General features: G+C 44.0%; 1 protein-coding gene across 5 annotated transcripts; it reads right to left on the bottom strand.

The window, feature by feature from the left end:
* Positions 1 to 8,659: 8,659 nt before the first annotated feature.
* On the bottom strand, positions 8,660 to 21,402 carry CYSLTR2 (cysteinyl leukotriene receptor 2). 5 transcript variants are annotated; one of them, XM_062576519.1, is made up of 5 exons: positions 21,317 to 21,402; positions 21,116 to 21,213; positions 12,467 to 13,421; positions 10,563 to 10,638; positions 8,660 to 9,900 (listed from the first exon to the last, which is right to left on the bottom strand). In XM_062576519.1, exons 3-4 carry the CDS (start codon positions 13,393 to 13,395, stop codon positions 10,620 to 10,622), a joined length of 948 nt encoding a protein of 315 aa, XP_062432503.1. In that variant the 5' UTR covers positions 13,396 to 13,421; positions 21,116 to 21,213; positions 21,317 to 21,402; the 3' UTR covers positions 8,660 to 9,900; positions 10,563 to 10,619. The 5 variants fall into 5 exon arrangements, 3 of the variants coding, with proteins under 3 accessions (XP_062432503.1, XP_062432485.1, XP_062432495.1); XM_062576501.1 differs by having other exon boundaries at positions 21,116 to 21,394; XM_062576511.1 differs by lacking the exon at positions 8,660 to 9,900 and adding an exon at positions 9,933 to 10,051 and having other exon boundaries at positions 21,116 to 21,394.
* Positions 21,403 to 24,170: the final 2,768 nt, after the last annotated feature.

Genomic DNA, 24,170 nt, shown 5'->3' with positions numbered 1-24,170 from the left:
TTCTGCCCTTCTGCCTGCTGAAAACCTCGAAGCACTGATGAAAGTCTGCTCATCACACTTGCTGATTAGGGACGTGGCTATTGCTGTTGCCACCGCTGTTGCGAGTATTGCAGCATTGCAGTTATTCATAGTTTTTGTTGCATTTCACAAATGGGGAAGTTGAAATGCTGCAAGTTCAAGCGAGTGGCTCAAGGTCATGCGACAGAGAGGTGACGGGGGGCTGCATGGAGCAGAGTAGCAACTGGGATATTCCAAAGTGGACAGCCAGTGCACCAGGGACGTTTCATCTCACCGAACTTTAGACGTCAACCCAGTAAGAGGCATCTTAGCCCAAACTACCCTCAGATGGCTGGAGCTACATTTACACCAGGAAAGAGGGTCTCTTATTTCACCCTGAGACCAGGTGGTGCAGTGTGGCTCGTACCCACATGCTTAAGCTCCTTTCCTTCTCCAAGTTCATGTGGCTGTGGCCAGCCACAGTTGGGTTTGTGTCGAATCCCCAATATGTCTCTCAACCACACAGGTGAGATCCCCACTAATATCTGCAGAGCTCTAACTCTGTAGAAGGAGCTGCTTCTTGCCACTCTATCTAGTCTTCATTCCAGCTATTATACATTTGTCTTATTTTATATATCCTTCAGCTTTGGAAAAAATTTCAGCAGCGCCGTGTGATTCTTTGAATAGTAACAGCCAACAGGTCTGCATAAAGCATCTTTCTAAGGAACTAATACGGTAGCAAAACCAGGCCCATTAGTGTCTGACTCTCTTGCCCTCTGTACCTCTCTCATATACAATACTTTCCCAGCACCTAGGTACTGAGTAAAAGTCAGGCACAATGAGAATGCCATAGACAACTCTTCTAACTTCAGCACACATTTTCCCTCCTGCCACTGAATGGCTTCACTTCATGGACTTCAACAATAAAATCTTCTCTCTATCATCCTTCCCCTCTCCCTCCTGTTCCCTTCCTTTCCTTTTGATCATTCTTTTCTGATCATTCTCCTTTTTTCCTACGGTCTTCTCCATTCCAGTGTATTCTTTCCTTGAATTTGTGTCTTCTTTCCAATTTTCTCTGGCTGGAAAAATGAAAAGTTTAACTGATGCCAGAAGATACCACCAAAATACTTGATTGTGACTGTTCCCTTAGGAACGTGGAACATTTTTGGCACCATTTGGGTACAAAAATGTTCCTTATCAGGATCACAATTTCACTAATATCACATTGGCCGAGGCTGATAAAACCTTGATCCTCCTCTCCAAGGCTTGATCCACACTCCGGTTTCTCCCATTCTCCCAGTGGTAGCAGTGAAGCACTGGGGTCTGCCTGGCCAGCTCCTTGTCCTTCCACTCCTGGGCATCCCATGGTTTTCAGCTGTTGGCTCAGCATCACCTGTCTGTGACACCCATTCTTACCTGGTAAAAATGTGGAAAGCCAACGAGAAATGTCTCACTGGCAAAGTTCAGTCCTCGTGTCATAAGTTGGCCCATGCTATGTTGAGTTATCCCAAAGAAAAAGATTCTCTATTTTCTTCCCTACTTCCTATTCTCCTCGCTATTGGTTTTTTCCTGTCTTTCATGTTCTTCCTTGTTTCTTCTTGTGTCTCTGTTCCCTTTCTCTACTTCTCTCGTTTCATGATGTTTCATGTGCATGTTGGTACAGCAGACATGAAGGGTTCCCCCTTGACTGTGCTGATCGTGCTGGTGTTCCTAGAAAGCTGCTCCCTGCCAACTGAAGTACGGAGCTATCTCTATTTGAACTCAGTTCAGGCTCCTTAAGAGAGTCGGTGTGACAGAATCCACATCTTTTGATGTCACTTGCTAAATGAGCTAATTTACCTCTTATTTTACCTCCAGTGTGTCATCTTTCCTCCCTGTTGGATTGTCTTTCTGGAGTTCAGAAGTGCAGACAGTTCACCTGGTTAAATGGAGGCTACATCTAACAGCTTTGTAATTCATCAAGGTAATATAACCTAGCTATCCTACGATAACCAGCAGCTCTAGAAACGGCCTGCTTATATGCATTCTGATTTGCTCTGGTCCAACTCATGTGTCACAGCACTCAGCCTCCCTCTCCCAACTGGGAAAGATTTAGCACGTGACATTGGAGACCTGGGATTAAAAAGTGTTAATAACTCCCTCAAGCTGCAGAGCACTGACTCACCAGGTATTGGTTACTATGTCTACCTAAGAGGGAGAAAAAAGACTTGCAGGTATCTGTGGGTCAATGCAAAGCTTATAGAGTCAGTTATTTTTCTCTAAAAATGATCACATCAGTTAGTGCAGGAGGAAGGAGCTTTTCTGGGGGTCCTCCAGAACCAGACCTGATACCATCCCACTTAACCTTGCCATTAACAGCCTTGGCACCAAAAGCAGGAGTGCAGTAGTGAATTAAAAGCATAGGACTCCTGCACAGAAAACATTGTGGGAAGTGAAAAACAGGATCAGTTTAGGTAGGGCAAAATGAGAGACCACCTATTCTTTAAGCATCTCCACACTGCCAGAAAAAAGAGAGCAAGGACCAAACTCGGAAGCTGTGTGGTTGTCCGGGTGCTTGCTACCTTGCTTCCAGCTCCACTTTGGACAGCTCCAGCTGACTCTCTCTCGGACACTTTTGCAGGCTCTCGGCAGTGTAGGTATGAGTAGGCCCAGGCTGCTTGGCCTTTTTTTTATCCAGCAGCGTAGGTTGTACCATAAAGCCTCATGACAAGAGTGGATGTCTGGCATTCTTTGGTTGGAAAAAAAAAAAGGGGGGGGGGGAACTTATCCTTTCTTCCAATAAAGGCAGGAAAATGTGCCACTGCCCATTGTTATTTCACTTCTGCTGAAATAGTGTGAACAGTCCAGATCATGCATGTCCAGAAAGCTGAATGCAGACTCAAACAGGTGCAGAGGAGAACAACTAGGATGATCAGGCAACTGGAGCCTGCACACCAAAAGGATATGACATGTTTAACCTAGTAGGAAACTAAAAAAATGTTTCCCCTCTATGACTATGTCTGGCAGATACACTCCAGACGGGGAAAACAACTATGCAAGGCATAGGACAGGCTCAATGCATGAGCAAAGCACCTATGACCGCATTTAGGCTGGAAGCTGGAAAATTGGTTCTTGCCATCAAAGCACCATCATCTGGAAAAAAATTTCAAAGAAATGTATTCCCATAGTAGTCTAACTGCTTTTCAGGTGGCCTCTGATCTGTTTGTATATGTGAACATATGGTGTTGTTACTAGCAACAGAACGGCAACGTTTCCCAGAAGACCTCTTTCAGTGAGGTCTGAATTTCAGTGAGGAATATCTCCCTGTGATATTCATGATGACAGCTGAGAGATTTAAGGTGGGATTCATCTTGCCCAACTGCAGGTATTGATAAGGTAGATAAAGCATGAGCTAGTAACCCTCAGCTGCTTTTAAAGTCAACGGGGTCAACTCATCTGTTCCCTGCTTCAAGGCAGAATAAACCAGCCTCAGAAAACCCCCATTTCCTTCCACTTATCATAAAGGGAACCAAAAGGACACATGTAGACATATGCATTTGTCTTGTAGACATCTAAAGTTCACTGACTCCTACTGCTGGTTGCTCCAATCCTCCCACAGTGAGCCAGCACGCCCTTTCTAAGGCGCAGTCAGAGGAGAAGGTAGTGTTGTCTTTTACTGTCTGGTTTAGAAATGGTTAAGGGCTCTGCAAGGAAAATGTTGCCTAGATCATCATGATTTGAAGGAACTGGAAGCTGGCAGGAAAACTGTGCTCCGCAGCGTGATAGGGCAATGCATGCCCATTGGCAGCCTAAATCCAAAACACAACGAGAGAGCACAGAAGCAATGTTCATGGCCAAAATCCTTGGCTAATAGGGATAATGCCTCTGGTTTTCCACTGCTCGGCTTATTAGAAAGCCACAAGCAACTGTGCAAATCTCATAAATACTGAGGACCCTCCAGCTTTTGCCATGCAGGATCATTCAGGAGCCAGTGGAGATGTCCTGAGGTTACAACCATGCTGGGCCAACCTAATAGCTTGCTCCTTGCGGCCAGTGTGGCTGCAGGAAACCTGTTTGACCTGACGCTGCCAGCGAGGTGTGGCTGGCCGAGTGGCAGCTGTCCTGCGAGGCCGGGCAGAAACCCTCAGATAGATGTGGAGGAAGGAAAAGCCATGAGGCCAGCTTTTGCGAGGGCAGAGCGAAACGGAGCTGGAAGGAGACGACAGATGTGAAGCTGTTCTCACAACAACGGGCCTGAGGGAAACATCAAGGAACTGAAGCTAGTTTCTTAGGGAAAATACAGCACAAATCCAGGGGAAATTATTTCTCCCTTATGCTCTATATTTTGTGGGAAGACATAAAACTGTTTTCAGAAAATGTACTGGGGCTTTCTTCACAGCTTTCCAGCTTTGGATGTGTGTCTCCAACCAAGGCTAGCTGAGGTGCATCTCCTTCACCAGAGTTTAATTCCTCGCTGTAGGCAGATCTGCCTGAGATGCTTTAGATGCAGGCACTCATCCGGTTGCAGGGAGATAGACTATTCAGCCTCCCTGTGTTGCTCTGAACCACGTACTGTTACGATTTCTATCATAATATGGTTTATATATAGGAAACTGCTGTTCCTTAAGGTACTGTATTGCTGCTTGCTATATAGATTTGTTTCAAACTTTGGGCTTAGTCCCACACCAGTCTGGTGCAGGTTGATTGTACACTGCAGAAAAGAAATGCTGAGGTTGAAATCGCCTGCCCTGAGCCTGGAAAGCATCTGATCACAGCATGGCACAGATCCATGTACAGGAATTTCACCTTCCTATCGTTATGGGCTTCATATTTACTTCTTCCCCTATCCAGACATACTTTCGATATTCTGTTAAAATAGAATTACTGCTCGGTAGAAAAGATATCTAGGATTTTTTTTGACTCTGTCTCCTCAGATAGTAATTAACATCCATTTCTGTGTTATTTGCATTCTGACGCTTACTAAATATCCTTTTTGGATTTTGAAAACAAGTCATCAGTGTTGCATGCATCTTATTTTATATTTTTCCGCATTTGCTAGAGGCAGCTGGGCAATCCCGCTGTGTAGGAGCTAAAGTCCCCAGAGTAGTAGAACAATCTGACTGGGTTCTGATCCCACCTCCGCTTATGGCACATCTTTCCTGAAACAATAAGATTTGATGGCCTCTTATATATTTGTATATGGGAGGAAAATGTAATACCATCTTCTACTGGAGGGAGATTATATTGACCTTCAAATCAATTTCAATTTCTCAGGAGTCTTCTATATAATTTTATTTCACCTCTACTTTAAGGTATTACATTTTCATCTCTTCATTCTCCTTTAAAAATTGGAATTCTCCTGACTCCCTCCATGCTGATAAATTAGTTGTAATTGGAAACTCTGCTCCTGAGGGGAATTTTTAGGTTAAAAGTTGTAAATATTTTATAGAAGCTCTCTATTTTCTTTAGTGTGGTTTTGAAATATTTGAATTTTTGCTAAATCTCCTCCTTTTCTCTCTATAAATTGAAGTGCTGGGGAACCTAGCAAGTGCACAGCAGTCTCCAAAGGAATTTGCACAATTTTCTCTAACTACAAAGTTCTCTTGTAATAAGGCAGTTAAGTAAAATATAGCAAGATAAATTAATCCATTATTGAGACATTAATGAAAAAGGGCTATATATGACATTAATCTTGAGAAGTTTGACCCTGATTACCAAATATTTATTCACTGACTTTGCAAATTCAGAAATATACTCATGCATATAAATATGCAAAGATATAAACACATAAATACATATATATATACGTACATATGTGACAATGTGTGTTTGCCTACATATATATGTTTATATTTATATATATAATATATAAATAGATATAACATATGCACATATAAGCTTTTTTTAAAGTACTATGTGAGTGAAACTGCTTTACCATTTTACCTAATATGCCTAGGATATTTTAATGTTCTGCTGCTACCTTCAATTACTGCATGCTAAATATAAAAAAAAAAAAATCACAGATGAATAAATGTCTACTGAGAAATTAGAGATATGAAAATACTCTGAAGGCAAGTATATCACAAAACCATGTGATGGCAGTGGTAGCGCTTATTATGAGTCAGAAATCAGATATTTTGGAAATTACTGAGTTTGAAAAAAAGAAGAAAGTTCTCAGCCATATAAGAACTCAAATCAACTTGGTCATATTCTTGTGCGACTTCTAAGGCTCCTTCCTGGCAGACTATCTCAAACCAGACGTATTTCTGAAATGGAGATGTTGCCATGAATATCAGTTCTTGGAAATGGTTTCACAATTTCCTTGCTTTTGCTCGTTTGCTGAGAAAGTTTCTGTCATAATTTTCCCAACTGTCGGTCTTTCTGCCTTTCCTCGTCCCGTGGCCCTGGTTATCTGTGAAACACTGCTAGATAATCCTTAAAATCAGTATGTGTCACTCTTTGCTGAAAAGGGTCTCCCCAGTTCACTGTCTATTGGACTGCCAAGACCAGGAGCAGGAAAGAGAGATCTGGTCTATCTTGTGGGCCTGAAGCTGTCACGTGCCTGTTCAGGGTGGCAGGAGAGAGGGGAGGCTGTGAGGGTGCCCTTGGCCCTCTGAAGATCCCGAGAGCTGCTCAGGGCCTCCAGGAATGACTACCATCCTTGCTTCTTCTTTTCTGACCACGTATAAAGCCTTTGCCAGCGTGGCTTGGACTGTCTCCAAAGCCACATTCCCTCAAGAGTCCAGTCCTTAGACAAGGCATAGTTTACGGTGGGGGTGGAAACACCAAGGTGTACTGGCTCAAGAGAGGATCTAGGAGCATATTTTGATTGTGAAGTTCCCTTTTAAAGTAGGTTTCTCTGCATTGATCTTATTTGAATGCATAGGTGTGTGTGCCATCCTAGTTTAGAAGCTGACTTAAGAGGACATGGTGTAACGGCTTGCATGAAGAGGTCTTGTGGTTTTAAAGGCACTCTCCACTGGTTTATCCAGGAGCAAATGTCTTACTTGGAGAGTGGTGGTTAAAAAGACTCTTTCAGATGCTACCTGCCTTCAACTTTGCACACTGGTGACCCTGATATTGGAGCAGGCCAGGATGGGCTAGGAGTGTCCCAGAGACATCCCCTCCACAGACTTCTGCAGTGCTGCTTGTTTCAAGGATCTGGGAGAGCCTGTGGTGGGCGGTGGTTCTGAGGGCCAGCCTTGTTTGTGGGCTTGGAGAAGCCCAAGGTGGTTTTTTTGTTTTTTTTTTTTTTGTTTTTTTTTTTTTGTTTTTTTTTTTTGGTGGACAAAAATAACTTTTTTTTTTTTTTTTCCCCCTTTTCAGGGTAAAGTGCTTCACTGGAATTGGCACGCTGAGAAAAGTTTTGCATTTCCACATTAGCTCCTCCCATAGCACAGCCCAGAGAAGACCTTCCTCTCTCTATTTTCAGGCTGCCTGTGTCATGTCCTTGGAGTGCTGCTAAACTTTGCTGACTCTGAGCCAGGTCCTGAAAGGTTCCACATTTCTCCTGAAAGATGGGGCACACAAGCCCTAGATCAGACAGGAGGAAAACAGTGAAGAGCCACCACAGGCCATGCTGGTAGGCCTTAACCTCATCCTGTTCCTTGCAAGCATGTAGATACATTCTCCATGTGATCGCCTGAGCTGTTGTTTGAGCTATGATGGCCCTGAATGTAAAGGACAAAATGAGAGCTCCTGAGGTTGGAAAAGGGCCTGCAGGTAGGCAACAGCTTCTCAGTCCATGAGTGGTGTTTTTACCACTTCGTCCTTCTCTGAAAGGCAGTGCAACAGCATTTTCTCTATTGACCAGGTCCTCTGCACCCTGCCTCCACTTTGGGAGGAGGAGGAGCTGCGCAGCTCATCCTCTTCCTCCCTGCTTACCATCAGTCTAAATCTAGCGCTGTGGGTCTGCTGAGTTCAGTGTTGTCAATGACTACGTTCAGTGTGATTCAAAACTAAAAAAGGAAAAAAAACCAGTCTGAGAGTACAGCTTCTTACAGCACATTCACATTTCTGACTTGGGCTTGTATGTTCTCTTTGAGTGGTGAGGGACAACCAGAATAGACTGCTCCAACTAGAATAACAAAAGTTTTCAGAAAACATGTGATGGCTCTTGGGCTGGATTATTCTGGCTAGGCCATAACCACATTAGAAAGCTGAGGAATGGGAGCTGGCAGTGGTTTCCATGGGCAAGGCTGATTCTCTGCTTCGCGGTTATTGTTATCAGCTTCTGAATCCCATCATTTAAAACGCAGCCCTGAGAAACAAGCAGGGAGACTTGCAGTGGGTGGTCAAAAAGTTGTTTCCAAAATGGAAAAACTGGCAAAAATTTAAGAAACATCTGCACAGAGTGCCTCTCTTCAGAGATTTTCTTTTTCAATATTGTGTATGTTAGGATTCCTAACACAGCTCATTGCTGAGCGAATCTGCTCCAGCTGCCTCTATGCAGTTGCTCAGAGGAATACATGTGAATCTGATTAAGTATTCGGCTGCCAACTACCACTCCAAGTGTTCAAGCCCGACCTATAGTGATACAGGGACTGGATAAGGTTATGGATCAAGGTCCACAGCTTAATTTCTCAGCTTCAGAAATAAAGGCTCAAATTTTGTTCACATGAGCAGGAATGTGACTTGAGTGACCAGGTTTTGGCTCCAGCGTTAGGCAGCTTCATTCGTTCAGCTGTAAAATCAAAGGGAGGGGAAGTGGTGGTAGAAATCAGGCCAATTTTCCTGAAAGGCAAAAAGGGAATCTGGGACAAAGGAAACTGTGTAATTTCTTTGGCTTTCTTAAACTTTTGCCTGGTAGATGAACAGATGTACCTATGTAACATCAGCTGCATGCAATTAAATATACTGCTTCCTTTGCAGATGTCCAGTAAGATTCCTGTATAGACATGGCACAAGTGTGTGCAGGGGACTGGACTGCATATCCATGTGGGGATAGTGGTATCATGTGGCACATCATAGTCAGCCCGGGCTGGAGAGCTGAAGCGCCTTGGGCAAGAGTGGACTCTCTTGTCTAAGTCAAAGCAAAAATGAAGTACAAGCTGTCTTTCAAAGAGTTTCTCATTTAATCTCCCTCGGATACAATACAGGAAATCAAAACATTAGTCCAGGGTCACTACTGAAATAGCATCTGATTTCTCCTGATTTTGACTACATTTTGTTATTTGTTGATGGATCTTATTTCTGTGCTCATCAGCTGGAGGGGCAGAAGGTCATTTCTATTTTGTCCGTCCTGAAGGACCAAGACAAGCAGCAGCCCTAAGATGCGGGGGGAAGTCCAATGTCTGCTTTGCTGCCCACACAACGTGCTGTTGTAGCACACAGGAACATGCATCTCAAAAGGGGGCACAGAGCAGCAAAACACATGCCCCTTTCCCCAGACACTGTTAGGGGCTTAAGCAAAATATATGCCATGGTAACAGGATGTGTAACAGGAAGGCAGAAATTATATCATGAAAATGAAAGAATAATGCGCTACTCGTAACATAATAATGTATTACCTGTAAATATATATACATAACAATATTATAAAAGATATACATACTAGATATAATTTGTTATTAAAATATTACATATTCTCTATTGGTTACAATAAAGTTCTTTAGCCCATGTTAGAGAAAAAAGCCTTGTCCGTTAATTCTCTTCCAATCCACCTCAATCTTCCCTGAAAGATTTTTCTTTATCACTGGCTAGTTGTAGAGTAACATTTACCCCTTCTGATCTGTAAAACTTTCATTTTTTTATGTATGTGAAAGGCTCTTTACGAAATAGCAAGCAGCAGTCTTGTCTTGCAGGAGGGCTCACGTCCGGAGAAGAGGTCACGTCTGGAGAAGAGGTGAAGTGGGAGGCAGCGGTAGGTCCATGTCTGGCCGGCAGCCACTCTGCAGTGTCAGGCACGCGGGGCCACGCACCAGCCTGAGTCAGGGGTACAAGAAAATGTGAAGTGGATCAGGTGGCAGGCAGATTACTTTATAAAACCTCTCTTTGCTTCTGGTGTAGCTTTGCACTGAAAACTTTCCCGTTGCTTTAACTTTCTAGGTGCATAGCTATTCTTAGATTCTTTCTCCTGGAAAATGGAGGAAACATATTAAGATAGTTTTTAAGGGTAGGTGGGCCCTTGAGGGACCGAGAGGCATTGCTAGTAATTTAACTGTCAGGAGCTTTATTTTGGAGGATAAATATGTGTCTTTCTTTTTTTACTACATTTTTACTGTGATACTCCATGGTTAAGAAACTCGCTTCAGCTGAGTGAGCGCAGAGACATACAGAGATACCAAATGGGATACATTTACCCTTCAGATGCAAAAGAGGGTGCATATGGATGGACACAGAAACGAACACACTCTAGTGTGATTAAATTGTGGATAAACACCTCCTATTTTTTCTGTTTCCTGATAGTAAGATGTATAGTATCTTGTCAAAGGCTCCAAGCAGGCTTTTCTCTGCTCAGGACTACTCCTGCTAGGGGAAAACCATGAAAAAAGTTTGCTCCCTTCCTTCGCATCATTTTTCTACTATTTTTCTGCACAAGCTACCATGTTGATCCCATTCCCATTGCAAACCAATGGTAATATTACCTTTTTCTTCAATAGCATGGGACAGAGCACTCCATGAGCTAACATGGCATCACTGGATCAAGTCTCAGATCTGTTCCTGGACACATAAAATAAGCCTATCTAAATTATTGAAATAATGATTTGGAAAATGAACATTAGTGAAGACTTATGGTACAAATTTTCACTTGTACAGATTGACTCTTCAACTGAAGCTAACCCTTAGGTAGCCAAGAAAAATGTGAATTCCCCAGTGATATGCTGAGCACTTTCCTACCTGGCCATCAATGATGTTTTCCTTATATTTCAGATAGAATTGAAAGTAGTTGGTTGTATTTTTTCCAAAAAGTTCAGAGCTTTCAGAATGTATCTTCACTAAGAGAAACATTCTTCTAGGGGGATTCCACAGGGAGGGAGATCTTTCATCATTATATCAAGCCTCCATATGAGACTGACTATTTTCCTCACAAACATGACACATCTTCCAAGCTAAAAAATCCAAGCATGGTTTTACTGAAAAAAGGGGATCATTAAAAAAAAAAATCCAAATGCACTTAAACCAAGATTGGACTCTGAGTGCACTCAATTGCAAGTGGCCTGATTTGTTGGACATGCATTTTAGAAAATATTCAAGGGCTTAAAAATGCAGACAGCCTTTTGGTGAGATTTTCCAAAGCCTCCATAGGTGGAGCTCCCTGCTGCTTTCTAAAACAGTGCTTCTCCTCCTCCTCCTCTTCCTCCCCTGCCACCTATCTTTCCTCCTGCTCCTGGCTCTGTTTTTTTTCCTGCTGCATTGCTCCTGTTTGATGTCAGGCAGTTCAAAGCATCTGGAAGTTGAATGCTTTGAAAAGGGGAACAGTTTTCTGCTTGGGGCAGACAGGAGCGGAGGGATTAGGGACACCTCTTTGGCAGCAGTTTGCTGTCAGGCTCCCTAAGGCTGCGCTGCCAAGCGTCCTACTAGCTACCCGTCTGGGCTCAGATATTTTTAAAAGCCTGTCTCAGGATCCTCACATATGGACTGAGTTGCCTAACCCCACGTGCTCAGCTGTTTCAGAAAAGCACAGGCAACGCTGAACAGAAAAGCAAGTTTTGCAATGGTCTCGGAGGGATCAGAGAGCAAGCAAAGAGACACAGGGTGCAGCTCCGAGCGCCTGAGCCAGCACCCTGCCTTCGGTTTCAAAAGTTGCATTACTTATTTCAATACTGAAATTGTTTGTTTGAAAGCATTATTTCACTTGATAATAAGTGAAATATTAAACAAAATACCTCAGAGTTGAAAATCTAGAAACGTTAATGCTTTTTGAATGGCCTGAGCCATTGCCAGGTCCTATTTGGCTCTCTGCCTGCTGTGTAAGTCAGACTCAGCAGAAAATATCATTAATGCTTTATATTTCTGTTATATGCAAACCTTCGGCCAATGTTTGCAAAGAGAACTGGCACAGCACCATGAAGCACCTGAAATGTGAACTTCAACACACACAGGGAAACGGAGCACAGACACCAAGATAGTTAGACGAACAGTTTCCCTTCAAATCACAGGTGAGCAAGGTGAAATTAAATACTCTGGTAACAAGGCAAATTGGTGGCAACACTGAGAAAAGAATATTGCTCTTTCAGTGCCTTGTCTTGGCGAGGGTGACCAGTGGAGGCATATCTGTGCTGCTAAATAAAAGAGGACCAGGGACTTTGCCTAGACACCTGACCTCTGATCATCCACGCTGCTTAACGTAAGTGAGCTCCTGTCTTGGTTTTGAACATCTCCAGTGAGCTCTCTCCAAGACACTTTTGCTCCAGCAGGGCCCGGCACTGAGCCGTGTGGCTCCGGGTTAGCTAGCACCACATGACCTTTTTTCTTTAATAGTTTGGATACAGTCTAGATGTCCTATCTAGAGCACATATATATAATTTTGTGATTCTGAATCAGCTACCTGCAGTGTAAACTTCTGATTTGCGCTTTGAAATTTTCAGCCACAAAGTAATAGAGCACAGGATCAAGGCAACTGTTCATGGCAGCCAGGCAGAGAGAGATGACCACCGCCTTGTGCAAAGGCAGGTTGTCCTGGTGGCACTCACTGTGCCTCAGGTGCACAGTTCGGAGTATGTGATACGGCAGGAAGCACAGGAGGAACAGGATCAGAGTGATGATGATGGTCGACAGCGCCTTCTTGTGACAGACTGTCTTTTTTTGCTGAGGAGCCTTAGTCTTGAGCAGTGCTTTGATGGCAAAGATGTAGCAGACGATAATGGTGCAGAACGGCAGGATGAAGCCTATCACGACGACGATGCCGTTCATCAGAAAGAGCCACTGTGTGTTGGCTGGGCGAAGGTCCAAGCATTTGGCTGGGTGGCTGTACCCAGCGATTTCCTTGCTTAACAGCGGGCTGGAGGCTGCCAGTATGAAGAGCCATATGGCTGCGCATGTTATCCTGCCATACTTAACGTTAGCTACTTTCCAGTGCTTGAACGGGTAGACGATGGCTATGAAACGAACCACGCTCAGTACAGTGAGAAAATAAATGCTGCAGTACATGTTAACGTACAAGGTGTAAGTCATGATCCTGCAAAGGACTTCACCAAATATCCAGTGTGAGCCCAACAGGAAATAGGTGGCCCGAAAGGGCAAAGTGCTTACAAACATGAGATCTGAAATGGCCAAATTCTGCATGTAGATGTTTATCGAGGTCTTTCTCTGGGAAGACTGGAAGAAGACGTATATGGAGAGGCCGTTTCCAATAGCACCCAGGAAAAAGATAGTGAGATATGTGGCAGGATAAACAGCTTGCTTGAAGCCATCAATTGTACAGTTGGGTGAGCTTTTAGTGAAGCTGTCATTTAGAGCCATCTCAGAAATATTCATAGTCTGCGGTAGGGCCCTCGGTCTTTCTGACAAAGTAAAAAGAAGTGGTTGTGAGTGTTGGAGTGCACACCACATGGGGAATTCACCGTTGTGACTTTTTCACCGAGTGCAAAAGTTATAAGCTGCAGACAGCGGCGGAAAGTTAAGTTTGGTTAAATGTGCAATCACTTGTGATGTCCCAATAAATTCACATCTCAGAATGTGTGCATGACACTTTCAAAATGCAAAACGCCAAGGAAGCTCTAAATGGTTTGGCTATTACAGCAGCTGGTATTTGTCTCAAACTATGTAAGTGCTGTCTTTTGAAGGTGAATCTTATATGCGTTTCAATGACAATCTTGTGAGCATCTCTGTGCAAAATAAACCAACTTTTTGTCAGTCATTTTGTAACAGAGCGATCCTGAGTCAGCAGTTACCAACCTTGGAAGTATTAAAAGCTGCTCAGAAAAGAAGTCACCAGCTGCGAAGAAGTTTTTGTTTCAATTAGGATGAAAAGCCAAAAGAAAGTGAATTTGCCTAGTGGGACTAGCAAAACTCTTCTGCTGTCTTCTGTTGTTGGCAGAATGTTGTTGAACTTCCCTGAGCATTCTCTCCTGAACACATTCTGATGTACTTTCATGAGGATAAATTAAAGATATTTAGTATCTTAAACAGAGTATAAATACTGTGCTAATTATGCATGGCTCCTTTTTTTAAATTCTCTTCTCCTTACACAGTATTTCTTCTTTCTTTTTATTTGCTGATAGTTTTCTGTCTCCTTTTTTTGGGACCCTTGCCTCATTTACTGCTTTCACAACCATTTTTGGTCTCAACTGCTCTAAATCAGGTAGTTCTTTATGTACAGCGTGGCCCATGTTAGCAATCCTATTGAAAATGATCTGTGAGAAAATGGGCCATGTTCATGCAGAGTGGTATTTTTTCCTCCCATGAAATCATATCTCAGTTAAATCTAAAACAATTATCACTAAAACATTATAAATAATATTTTTCTTCTCACTGGAGTCTATTTCCTTGCAAAATTCCACATTTCTTTTCTCAGCTCACCTGCAGCTACCGGTACTTTGAGAGGAAGATTTCAGAATTGTTGCTTGTTTAATAGAGGGAAAGCAATTCCCTCTCCACATCTGCCAACATATTCCAGAAATGTAACATGGAAATTTTTAGCCTAAAAACAGAGCCGTAAGAAATTCCTATGTGTCTGAAAAAGCAGCTTGTCGTTTGCCCCATTGACAGCGATAATCAGCCCATGGTGCATGGCCTGGTGTAACTCTTATTCTGAACCTCACTGGCCTAACAAATTGAAATGAATTTATTTGCACAGGTGGAGTCTCTAGCGGGCACTAGACTTGGGTGCCCTGGGCTCCCCTGTACCGGCTGCAGTGCTGGGAACACTGGTGTTGCTGGCATGGCTGTAAATAGGAGCTGGTTTGTGAACTGAAGCCTTTCCCCGTGGTTTCGGGGCCCGCTACGTTCACGCATGTCTGTGCTCTCTGCAGGGCTCTGTCTCAGGCTCCCATCTAGATCCCTGAATACTGTAGCCAGATGTGTTCCAGCTGTGGTCTTTTGTCTGGCGACTGGAGTGGCCCCACTGTGAGAGGGAGCGTGGGAAGAGCGATCCCTCTGGGCTGGGTTCCAAGAAGCAGGGCTTGCCCACCGTGGTGAGATGGGAGTGCGCTGGCCAGGGCTGCGGGGACTTTTGCTCACACAGAGGTTGTATCTGTCCCTGCAGTGCCTGAAATCATCCCTCTGGAAAACATAATAATATCTATTAAGCTAATGGGCGCTGGAGATTGGAACTGGGCAAACTGGATAGTGATGCTCAGCCACGCCTCAGCCTCAATAAATAAGGTGCTTGCAAGGGAAATACCTGCTCTTTTAAGACTCTCTGCCGTGGCAAAGAAGAGAGACAAGGTACACTTTGTAACAACAAATCGTTTTCCAGTCAGAGAAATTTTGAATGGTTTTGGTTTTCTACACAAAGCAACTGGCTGACATGGGAGTTTTCCATGTGGAATAAGGAACAGCTTTTCTTCTGAGTAAAGCTGGTCTTCCCATTTTTCAGGGAAACATCATAGCCCAAGGTACTGCAAATATAAGAGCACTTTGTTTGTATTTTGCTATGGCCCAAGCATGGCTGCCTTTAAAACCCCGAAAACAGAATGAGAAGAGATCAGCCACCTGTTGAACATTTGAACACAGGTGTTCCTGTGGCATGGGCCACCAGACACGATTCTCTTAAACCTACGAAATGAAGGAGTCAAACAAAGATGAAGAACTTGGAGCATTTGCAAATTTGAAGCCCTGCCCAGCACGACAAGTGATCTCTTATAGCCTGACACTATCTGCTGAAGGAGAGGATTGGAGCAATTAAAATTCAGTTTATTAAAACCCCTTCAGCTTCAGCATCCTGGGGAGAGTGCTAAGAGGTACCACAGACACAGAAGCAAAGTCACTTTGGTCAAGCTCTTTAGATGGGGTAAGGTAGCTAACAACAACCATTAAAGCTATTTTGTGTTCCTCATCTCTCATGTCAGCTAAAGACCTTTAGGAAACTAGATGCCTGTGTGTAATTGAGGAAACACAGCATCCTTGGACGTGGTGAGAGAGCTGGTACTCTGACTCTCCAGATTATCCAAACAAAGCTTTTAAGCTGTTATGGGAGGCCTAAGAGAAAGAGGCTGGAGAGCAGTTACCTGAAAGCTGTTAATCACCCTTGTGCCTGCCCTCAATCAAGGGCCAGTAATGACTTGTGCAATTATATGTAGATTCTTGCATTAGATTGATGTTGAAGGTAAGGCCCAGTGGAAGATGTATTACACACAGGAATATCTCAAGCAGCCACAAAGTAAAAGGGGAGAATTTTACCCCTCCTTGCAGCGCAGAGATGTTCATCAGCCAGCTCAGGTCAGGAGAGAGCTCCAAGACAAGCAGGAAGTGCTACATACCTAAGAAAAGGAAACAAACTTTGTTTTCAGTAAGAGTGTCCAGGCTGTCTCCTGGGTCATGGAGGGCTCCCAGGAAGACAGGTTTCTTGAACCCAGAGCGGCACAAGGAGAGCATCATAGAGTTCAATGAGGTCAGGAGTAGGCAGCTTGAGAGGGCATTTATGTCTCCTTGCTGAGCAAATGGAGCAGCTTGCACAGGAGTTTGGCTCAGGAGGGGTGGGAGGAAGAGTAGTGGAGACTCCTGGAGGGCAGGCGAACTTGCTGAGTGCTTGGCCTGCGAGAGTCATAGTTGTCCCCCGTTGGTGGCCTTGAGCTTTGGGTATGCTTTGGGAGTCTGCATAGGCTGCTTGGGGACTCTGCTGAGTAAGGGGCAGCCTTACTCACCTCCTAGGGTCTGTAAGGATAGAGCAAACAAGCTCAGGAACATGGTATTTTTGGAGCTTGATGAAGAACATGCCCAGATCCAGCAGCAGATAAAAGGCTGTAGCTGAAGGACCAGTATGAACAGGGCAATTTCCAGGTGCTAGGGTTTTCTCCAGTGCACACCTTTAGGTACAGCTCACCCTTAGCTAACCAGCTGAGTAAGCATAAAGTATTTAGTAAGCATAGAGTTGAAGGAGACACTAAACTAGTATAAGGCTCCCCAGCCTGGCAGATTTTAAGCCCAGGCTGCAGGTAGAAGTCTAGCAGCCAGAAAAGGCTGATCAAAACACCTGCAAAACCAGCTGACTGGAACATAAATGAGTGAGCAAAAGCAAAACTTGCTCGTAATTCTGCATTTGTGCTCAAAGCCTGAAAATAAGAAGGCGAAGAGTGAATGCTTGGCGTGAGACAACAGCCCTGGTATAATGGGCATCTCGGAGACCTGCTGGAAAGAGGATAATCAATGGGATCCCGTGTTGCCAGGCTACCAGTTTTATGGTAATGATAGTGTAGGATGTTTAGGTGGAGGAGTGGCACTCTGCCTGAAGGACTACACAAAATGTAATAGCATAAAAATATTATGTTTAGAGAAAAACACAATATATCCTATACTCTAATAACAAAAATACAGTACGAGGCTTGCACCACCAAACTCCTTATCAACGTGATGATAGTGATCAGAAAACGTTAAGTGAGATTAGAGAAGCTGAAAGGTGGTAGTAATAGCGGGAGATTTTAGGTGCCTTCATACAGACATAATTCTCTGTTAGGATGAGATATAGAGAAAATGCTTGTATGCAGTGAATGACTGATTCCTAAGATAATTGGTCCTGCAATCCGCAACACAGGATGCTGTTCTGTGTTTGGTCTTTAGCGCTGCAGAGGACCCAGCTCAAGCAGTTTTGGATGGAGGGTGCCTTGTAATAACAACCACAGGACAGCTAGGTTCAGCACTTCTGTGAGAGTGAGGAGCAGTCTCAGAAGCAAGAGGCCTACAGAGTTTTGGGTGCTATCAGAAAAACATATAGAAAATTCAACAGAACCTGTGCTGGAAGTCCACATGTAAGACGTGACATCATTCCAAAAGAAATAAGTATTTCAATAAATATTGATGCCTACATATATCAATAGAGTAGTTAGGCTATTATAGGATAAATCACTTAAAAATGATTATTATATAATTATTTTAGGGTACCATTTGCAAACTGGAAGGTTTGTCCAAACGAGGAGAATAGGAAAGCCCATACCATGGGAGCTGAAATATAGAGAGGAATTGATGAGTATTAAAAAAATTTTTTTGAAAGCACTTGGTAAATGATGCTGAAGCTAAGAGTGGCATGTTTTGTAAATACATCGAAAGATGAAAGACAGCTAGGGAATTGGCAGAGTTGCTTGATGGTAAAGGATCTTTTAGGGATAACAAGGCAATGGTGGAGAAGCTCAGTGAATTCAGTCTTCCTCACTGAAGATGCTGGGGTATTTTCATGCCTGGTACCTTCTTCATAGAAGACAAGTCAGAGGAGCCAGCTCCATTTGATGTGCGTATACAGGAAATATTAAACTGACTAGCTAAGTTTAGAGGCCGATAAATGTTCAGGACCCAATGGCGTTATGGCCAAGGCACATAACCCACCATTACAATCAGACACGGTGCCAAAGGGCTTGTGCACTGCGTTGGCAGTGCAGCCCTTGTCTACAAGAAGGGCTCGAGAAGGGAGCTTGAGAGCTGCGAGTTGGCTGTCTCAGTGCTGGGACCTACTGACTGCCTCCTACCTCTGGCAAGATGCTGAGGGTCGTAATAAAGTACATCTCTGAGCGCGTTGAAACACCAGCCTGCTGAGAAAGAGCCAACACATCTCCTAAAAAAGAGAAATCATGCCTCACTCATCTGCTGAAGAGCTGTAAGGATGATGGATGAAGGGGGTCCAGCGGCCCTATTTATATAAAGATGTATATCCTTATGTATACATCCGTATATGTGTACATATGTGTATTTATATAGTTAAATTTTCTAAAAGCCTTTGACAAAGTTCTGCACGAAAAGTTTTCTAAGGAACTAAGTTGCCAGAGATCTGGAAAACAGGTTTTTTATGCACTGAAAGATGATTAAAGGATAGGAAGAAAAGTGTAGGGCTTGATAAAGCCATAATGGGGTCTCTAAGGTTTGTGCTTTTGTTCGGTATCTTTATCAATGATCTGGAGAAGGCTGTGCACAGAGAAATCTCCAGGCTGGCAGATGTTCCTAAGGTTTTCCACGCTGTGCTGGAAAGGTGGCATATGAGCTTCAATGTAGTTTCATGTAAGATGATGCATCCTTGGAAAAAATAATCTAAATCATGCTATACGATACTGAACTAGAAAGTGGCTGTTACATTCAAGAGAGAGCTTGCCTTTTGCTCCAGCGATGGAGTCATCAAGAGTCTACTGAAATTGTTACTGCCTTGGCTGCAACATCATCTAAAAAAGCTGACAAAATGAGGGACAACATGAAGAAAGTTATGGATAGTAAAGCAGTGTGTTATTTTGTATAAAACCCCCATGAATCCTTGTGCATCCTTGCGTGACCACCGTGTGCAGTTCCAGTCTCTGCACCCAAGAGAGACATAACGGAGTTAGAGAAGGGACAGAGAGGGGTGAGCGAAATGATCAAGGAATGGAGTAGAGACTGAGAGGCTGAGACCCTTTAGTATGGCAGGAGAAGGCTGAAAGAGGATGTGGTCAAAGCTTACAGAGGCATAAAGGTAATGGATGGTGTGAACGCCACTGTTACTCATGCGTCCTGCAGCACTAGGGACACTCAGTAGACTTGGTGGGAACCTGCTTTCAACCAGTGAGGGAGCTGGTATCAGTGGGTTCAAAACAGGGTTGGATAAATATAAGCACAATAAATGCGAAATAAAGGACTAGGCAGGGATATACTCTCTGGCACCCTTAAACGACAATTAGGGATGCCGGGGGAATACAGGGGCAAAGCACCACAGGAGGTGATCTGGCTCCCATGGGCTCTCTAAACAGCATCTACTAGCACCATCATCAGGGACCGAATATTGGGTTAGATGGTGGTCACTCTGAGACACTAGCTCATTTCTTATGGTTGTACTTTGCTCCCAGTTTATGTAACACCTCTGTAACTCAGTTGACTTCACTGCGTTGCTCCTGCTTTCTCCTTGTGAAGTGAGACCAATAACGATCCTAAAAAAGAGATTCCTCTCGGTATGTCAAAAAGCTATTACTGGGAAAACTGTAATAGTCAGTACCCCTGGGATGTTCCCAGTTCTGGTGGAGGGCTAAATCAAAAGCAATCAGCCCAGTCAACCAGTATCTCAGCTGACAGTGGGAAAGATTTCTGTGCTATGCTGGAACAGGAGGAATCCTTCCCCGCGGCAGGGGAAGGGAGGTGGTGTCGGTGGAGAGGTGCTGCTGCTAAAGGTGTAAATATGAAATTCTTCATGTCCAATCTGCATAAAAATTCCAAGTGAAGGTTCTCAGATCCGCCCATCCGAAACACTGAGTTCGCCAGAAAGTGAGGAACTACCAGAAAACCTGATTTCAATATGGTGTTCCACATCTGCAATGTTAAATAGAGAAATCGTGCTGTTCATGCAAAATAGGGTTCTTTGCTATGTTTAGTGATAAAGATACAGATCCTTCTGTGTAGCGGGGAAAAGAGATGCTCGGCACATCTATCACAATTTGCCTTTGTCTGAAGAAGACCTCAGACCCCAGAGGCCTGTGTTTGTTACTTGAGTAAGAAGGCTATTACGGTATCCTTGCTATAAAGCCACATTCACGGCAGATTGCTTGCATTTGCCACTGCACAACGAGAAAAACAGAAACTCCATTTTTTTTAAGTTCCCATTTGCTTTCTTTCTAGTATTCATTTTATATTTCAGGAGCAACATTACCAAGAATAAACAACAAAATGTTAATACCTGAAATTAACACTGAATTCAATTCACAGAAACATGTGACGTTTTGTTAACCTTTCTACACGCACAATAATAATTAAAAAAAAATCAAGATCCTGACCTTTAACACTTTTTTGTTTTAGAAGTTTGCCATAAAAAAAAGTGTAGTTTTGGTCTAATTAAAGAATGAGTTGCGCTCAGATCCACCCCTGATTGTTATCTTCCATCTGGCACAAGTCCTAGCTATATAAAGTCACACTTCTTTCTTCCAAATAAAATTCTCAAGTCTGACTTTAGCATAGAGAAATTCAGCCAGTGATCACAATTTCTAGTAAAAACAAAGCTTGCTGCAAGTAATAAGAAACAAAAGTAAGTTGTATTTTAATTATTATGGCTTTTTTTATCTACATCTGTAAAAGAAAAAGTGGATAAATGTTGTCCTACCTCAGCTCTTTTGCCGTCTGGTATGTTCAGTAGTTCCTTCTTCTGCTTTTTGTTGCTTACAGCTTGCAGTTTCATTAGTGGAAAGGAAAACTCAGAAACTTGAATCAAAAACACAAATGCCACAGAGTAATGAGTAGTCGGAAGGGGAAGTAAATCCTTAGTAACAGATCTTATATATTCTTAAGTGAGAAATGGTTTCACCTTGAGGAGTATTACTAGTAATCACATTGCAATCTTTCATTCTTTTCCTCCAGTGAAAGAGGCCCTGCAGCTAAGCCGTGATCCTGGGAGCTTTCTGGATTTCTATATATGGGCTCTTACTTCTATCTATGTGCTATCTATCTTGATGGACATATTTGGAGATCTTGCTGAGCTTAGCACGCATCTTTAGGGGTGTAGTTTTGAGAATTATTAAAAGGGCACGAGGACACGTACCAGGGGTTACTGTCCAGGCTTTTTATTGCAGGAAGTACATTAAAACTGACATCATTAGCAGGCGGCTAGGAGTTGATGGGTGATGTAACTCAGCTCACATTCCCAGGGTGAATTTATGGAGCTGAGGGACTAATTTTCCTCGCATTTTGATAGGACCTGCATACATAGCACTGCTAGGTCATGGACAAGTGACTGCAGCGAATGCCGTACGGCCCCTTAACAATTTACCTCTCATCAGTGGATCAGCATAGATGGCTGCTCCTAACCCGCTGCAGCTGAGCAATAGGTATCGGTGCACACTATAGGTGCAACAGGTGGGTTATTCCTCCTCCGTGGTGTCAGCCCACACAGGCAGACCAGATGTATTCAAGTGTTTCTTAGCTGCTGTGTTTTATTTCCCAGCTGCTGCAGGCCAGGCATCCACACGTGGTTGTTACCATAGCTTGGCAGATGGGGACTCTCCTCCTAAAAGCTGCTCAGCACCTGTATTTATAGTCATCTATGCTCCAAAGCTCTCTTGGTAGTCGCACTCGTAACCTACCCTAAACTGGCCACCTGTGTCTGATTCTCATTTATGGGAAGGTCCTTTCACTTTGGTTTATAAATGGTCTTTGGAACATGGAAAATCACCCCGTGGACATGCTCTGTGCAGTGGGGCCTAAGTTGTGGTGTGCAGAGCCTGCAAAGATCTGCGTCGCCAGATTTCACAAATCCCTATGCCAAGGGGGTTTGCAAACACAACTGAGCATTTTTTATTTCATGAAACTGGAAAAGGACATAAGAAATGCACAAGACTGCTCCAGCCTAACTAAGGGAATGACGAGCACCTTCAGCCTCTGGAGCGAGCTGTGAACATTTGCCCACGTTTGCGTTGACAGCACAAAGCACATTTAAAATGCTGGAGATCCATTTTAAATGAATTTGCAAGGTGCAGAGTGACAGTGAATTAGGGACTCTCCTGAGACAACTCCACTGGCGCCTAGCATAGACATCGCAAACTCATCTAAGGCCGTGGCTGTGCGTCCCATCCCAGCTGTGGTGGTGCTGGCTGGTTTGGTTACTCTCCCAGCTGTTTCCCCATCTGCTAGGGGTTGCCTGCGAGGCTGCAGAGGTGCAGGCTTTGGTCAGTGGGGCAGAGTACCTTAGACGCCTGAAATAAAGGGTCTTTGCTCTCCCAGCTCACTTGAACTACAGCGGGATAGGAAACGACCTCACGGGCAGCTTGGCGGGCGGCTGCCAGGGGCAGAGCCCTTTGGGAGGAAGCCGTGACGTGCAGCAAAGACAGCTTCAGACTGCACGGCCCTGGCTGGAGGAGAACTGTGGCTACCGGGGCTGTCTGGAGATGCCCCAGTAATTCAAACGGCCTCTTATCTGCAACGGGCAGAGATGCTGTGATGACTAATGTAGGCATTGCAGTAGCAGCCCGATGACACCTGTATCACCCAGGACACAGCGATAATCGCACTGGGACTGATAAGCAGGTTGTTTGTGGATACACAAGGTCAGAGATCAAAACACGTGGAAAAGCTACGTGTTGATCACCTATTATTTTCCTGAATGTGTTTCAAGAATGCCTCTTTCACCACATGATATGGTTGCTCTGTTGCTCAGTAATTTGCTCCATTCACCTTCTTAAAAGCTCTGCTTTCTGGAGAGCACTCTTTCTTCTTACTAAAATAATGCTGTATTTCCTCTGTAGGCTGTTCCAGTGAATGGAGTTGGCTGGCAGCTCACCCTGCACCCGATGAGCTGGAGCTGGAGTGACTGCCTGGGATTTTTCAGAAGCTGTCACTGGATGACTCAGCTTCCAAGGGGAGTTTAGTACCTTCCCTGTTAATAAAATCTTCAGTAATTCTGCAGAAGCCATCTCAGAATATCATGGAGAATCAAGGACTCTCATTGCAAGATACTGCGCACAAAGCACATTCAACAGTTACCAGCCAGGTTATCTCTGAATTTTGAGTTCCATAAAACGCAGAGAAGGTCCAAGATGCAAAAGCAGCAGAGCTGAGAGTGCAAACCACAAGGCTAGGCTGCAGTAACACTCCCTCCTGCCTCTGTTTCTGTTCTCTTTTGCACTTCTGGCTCCATGGCAGTCCGGTCTCAAGAGAGAAAAGCAGGAGAGAGTGGCTTATTATTTCCTTTCCTCTCCTTCACTTTCCCACCTCAGCCCCAGCACTGCCCAAGGACCAGGACTCAGCTCCCACCAGCCCACAGCTGCAAGCAAGGTCACTGCTGCAGGCTTTAATTTGCTGCTGCATGAAGCAGGTTAACTTTGGACCTGAATGAAGCATTTCAGGCCAGGGAAAGGCAAAAATCTGAATTATTCCTATTGGTAAGTTCAAGCATCCTTTTGGCCTGAGTGCTCCCCCATGGGAGCACTACTTGAGGAGCCCATGCTTGCTGTGGAGGGCACCATTCTCGGCATCACGGACACCCCAAATTCAAGGCACCGTGGTGTTTCACATCACCTATCATGCACTCTGCAGTGCCAGGCTTCCCTCCATAGCCATACTGCAGCTCAGGTAACCAGGAATTAATTCTCCAAAGGGGTAGTTTAGGCATTGTTTTCCCCCAAAGTGGCCTTCCCCTCCTTGGCACCTCTGCAGGCCACAATCTA

The sequence above is a fragment of the Rhea pennata genome, chromosome 1, assembly GCF_028389875.1.
Source record: "Rhea pennata isolate bPtePen1 chromosome 1, bPtePen1.pri, whole genome shotgun sequence".
Taxonomy (NCBI): Eukaryota; Metazoa; Chordata; class Aves; order Rheiformes; family Rheidae; genus Rhea; species Rhea pennata.
Note: the sequence above shows the minus strand (reverse complement) of the source record. Positions and strands in the feature narration are given on the sequence as shown.

Coding starts and splice junctions, on each gene's coding strand:
- CYSLTR2 (XM_062576519.1), bottom strand. CDS start 13,395: ATGAATATTTCTGAGATGGCTCTAAATGACAGCTTCACTAAAAGCTCA.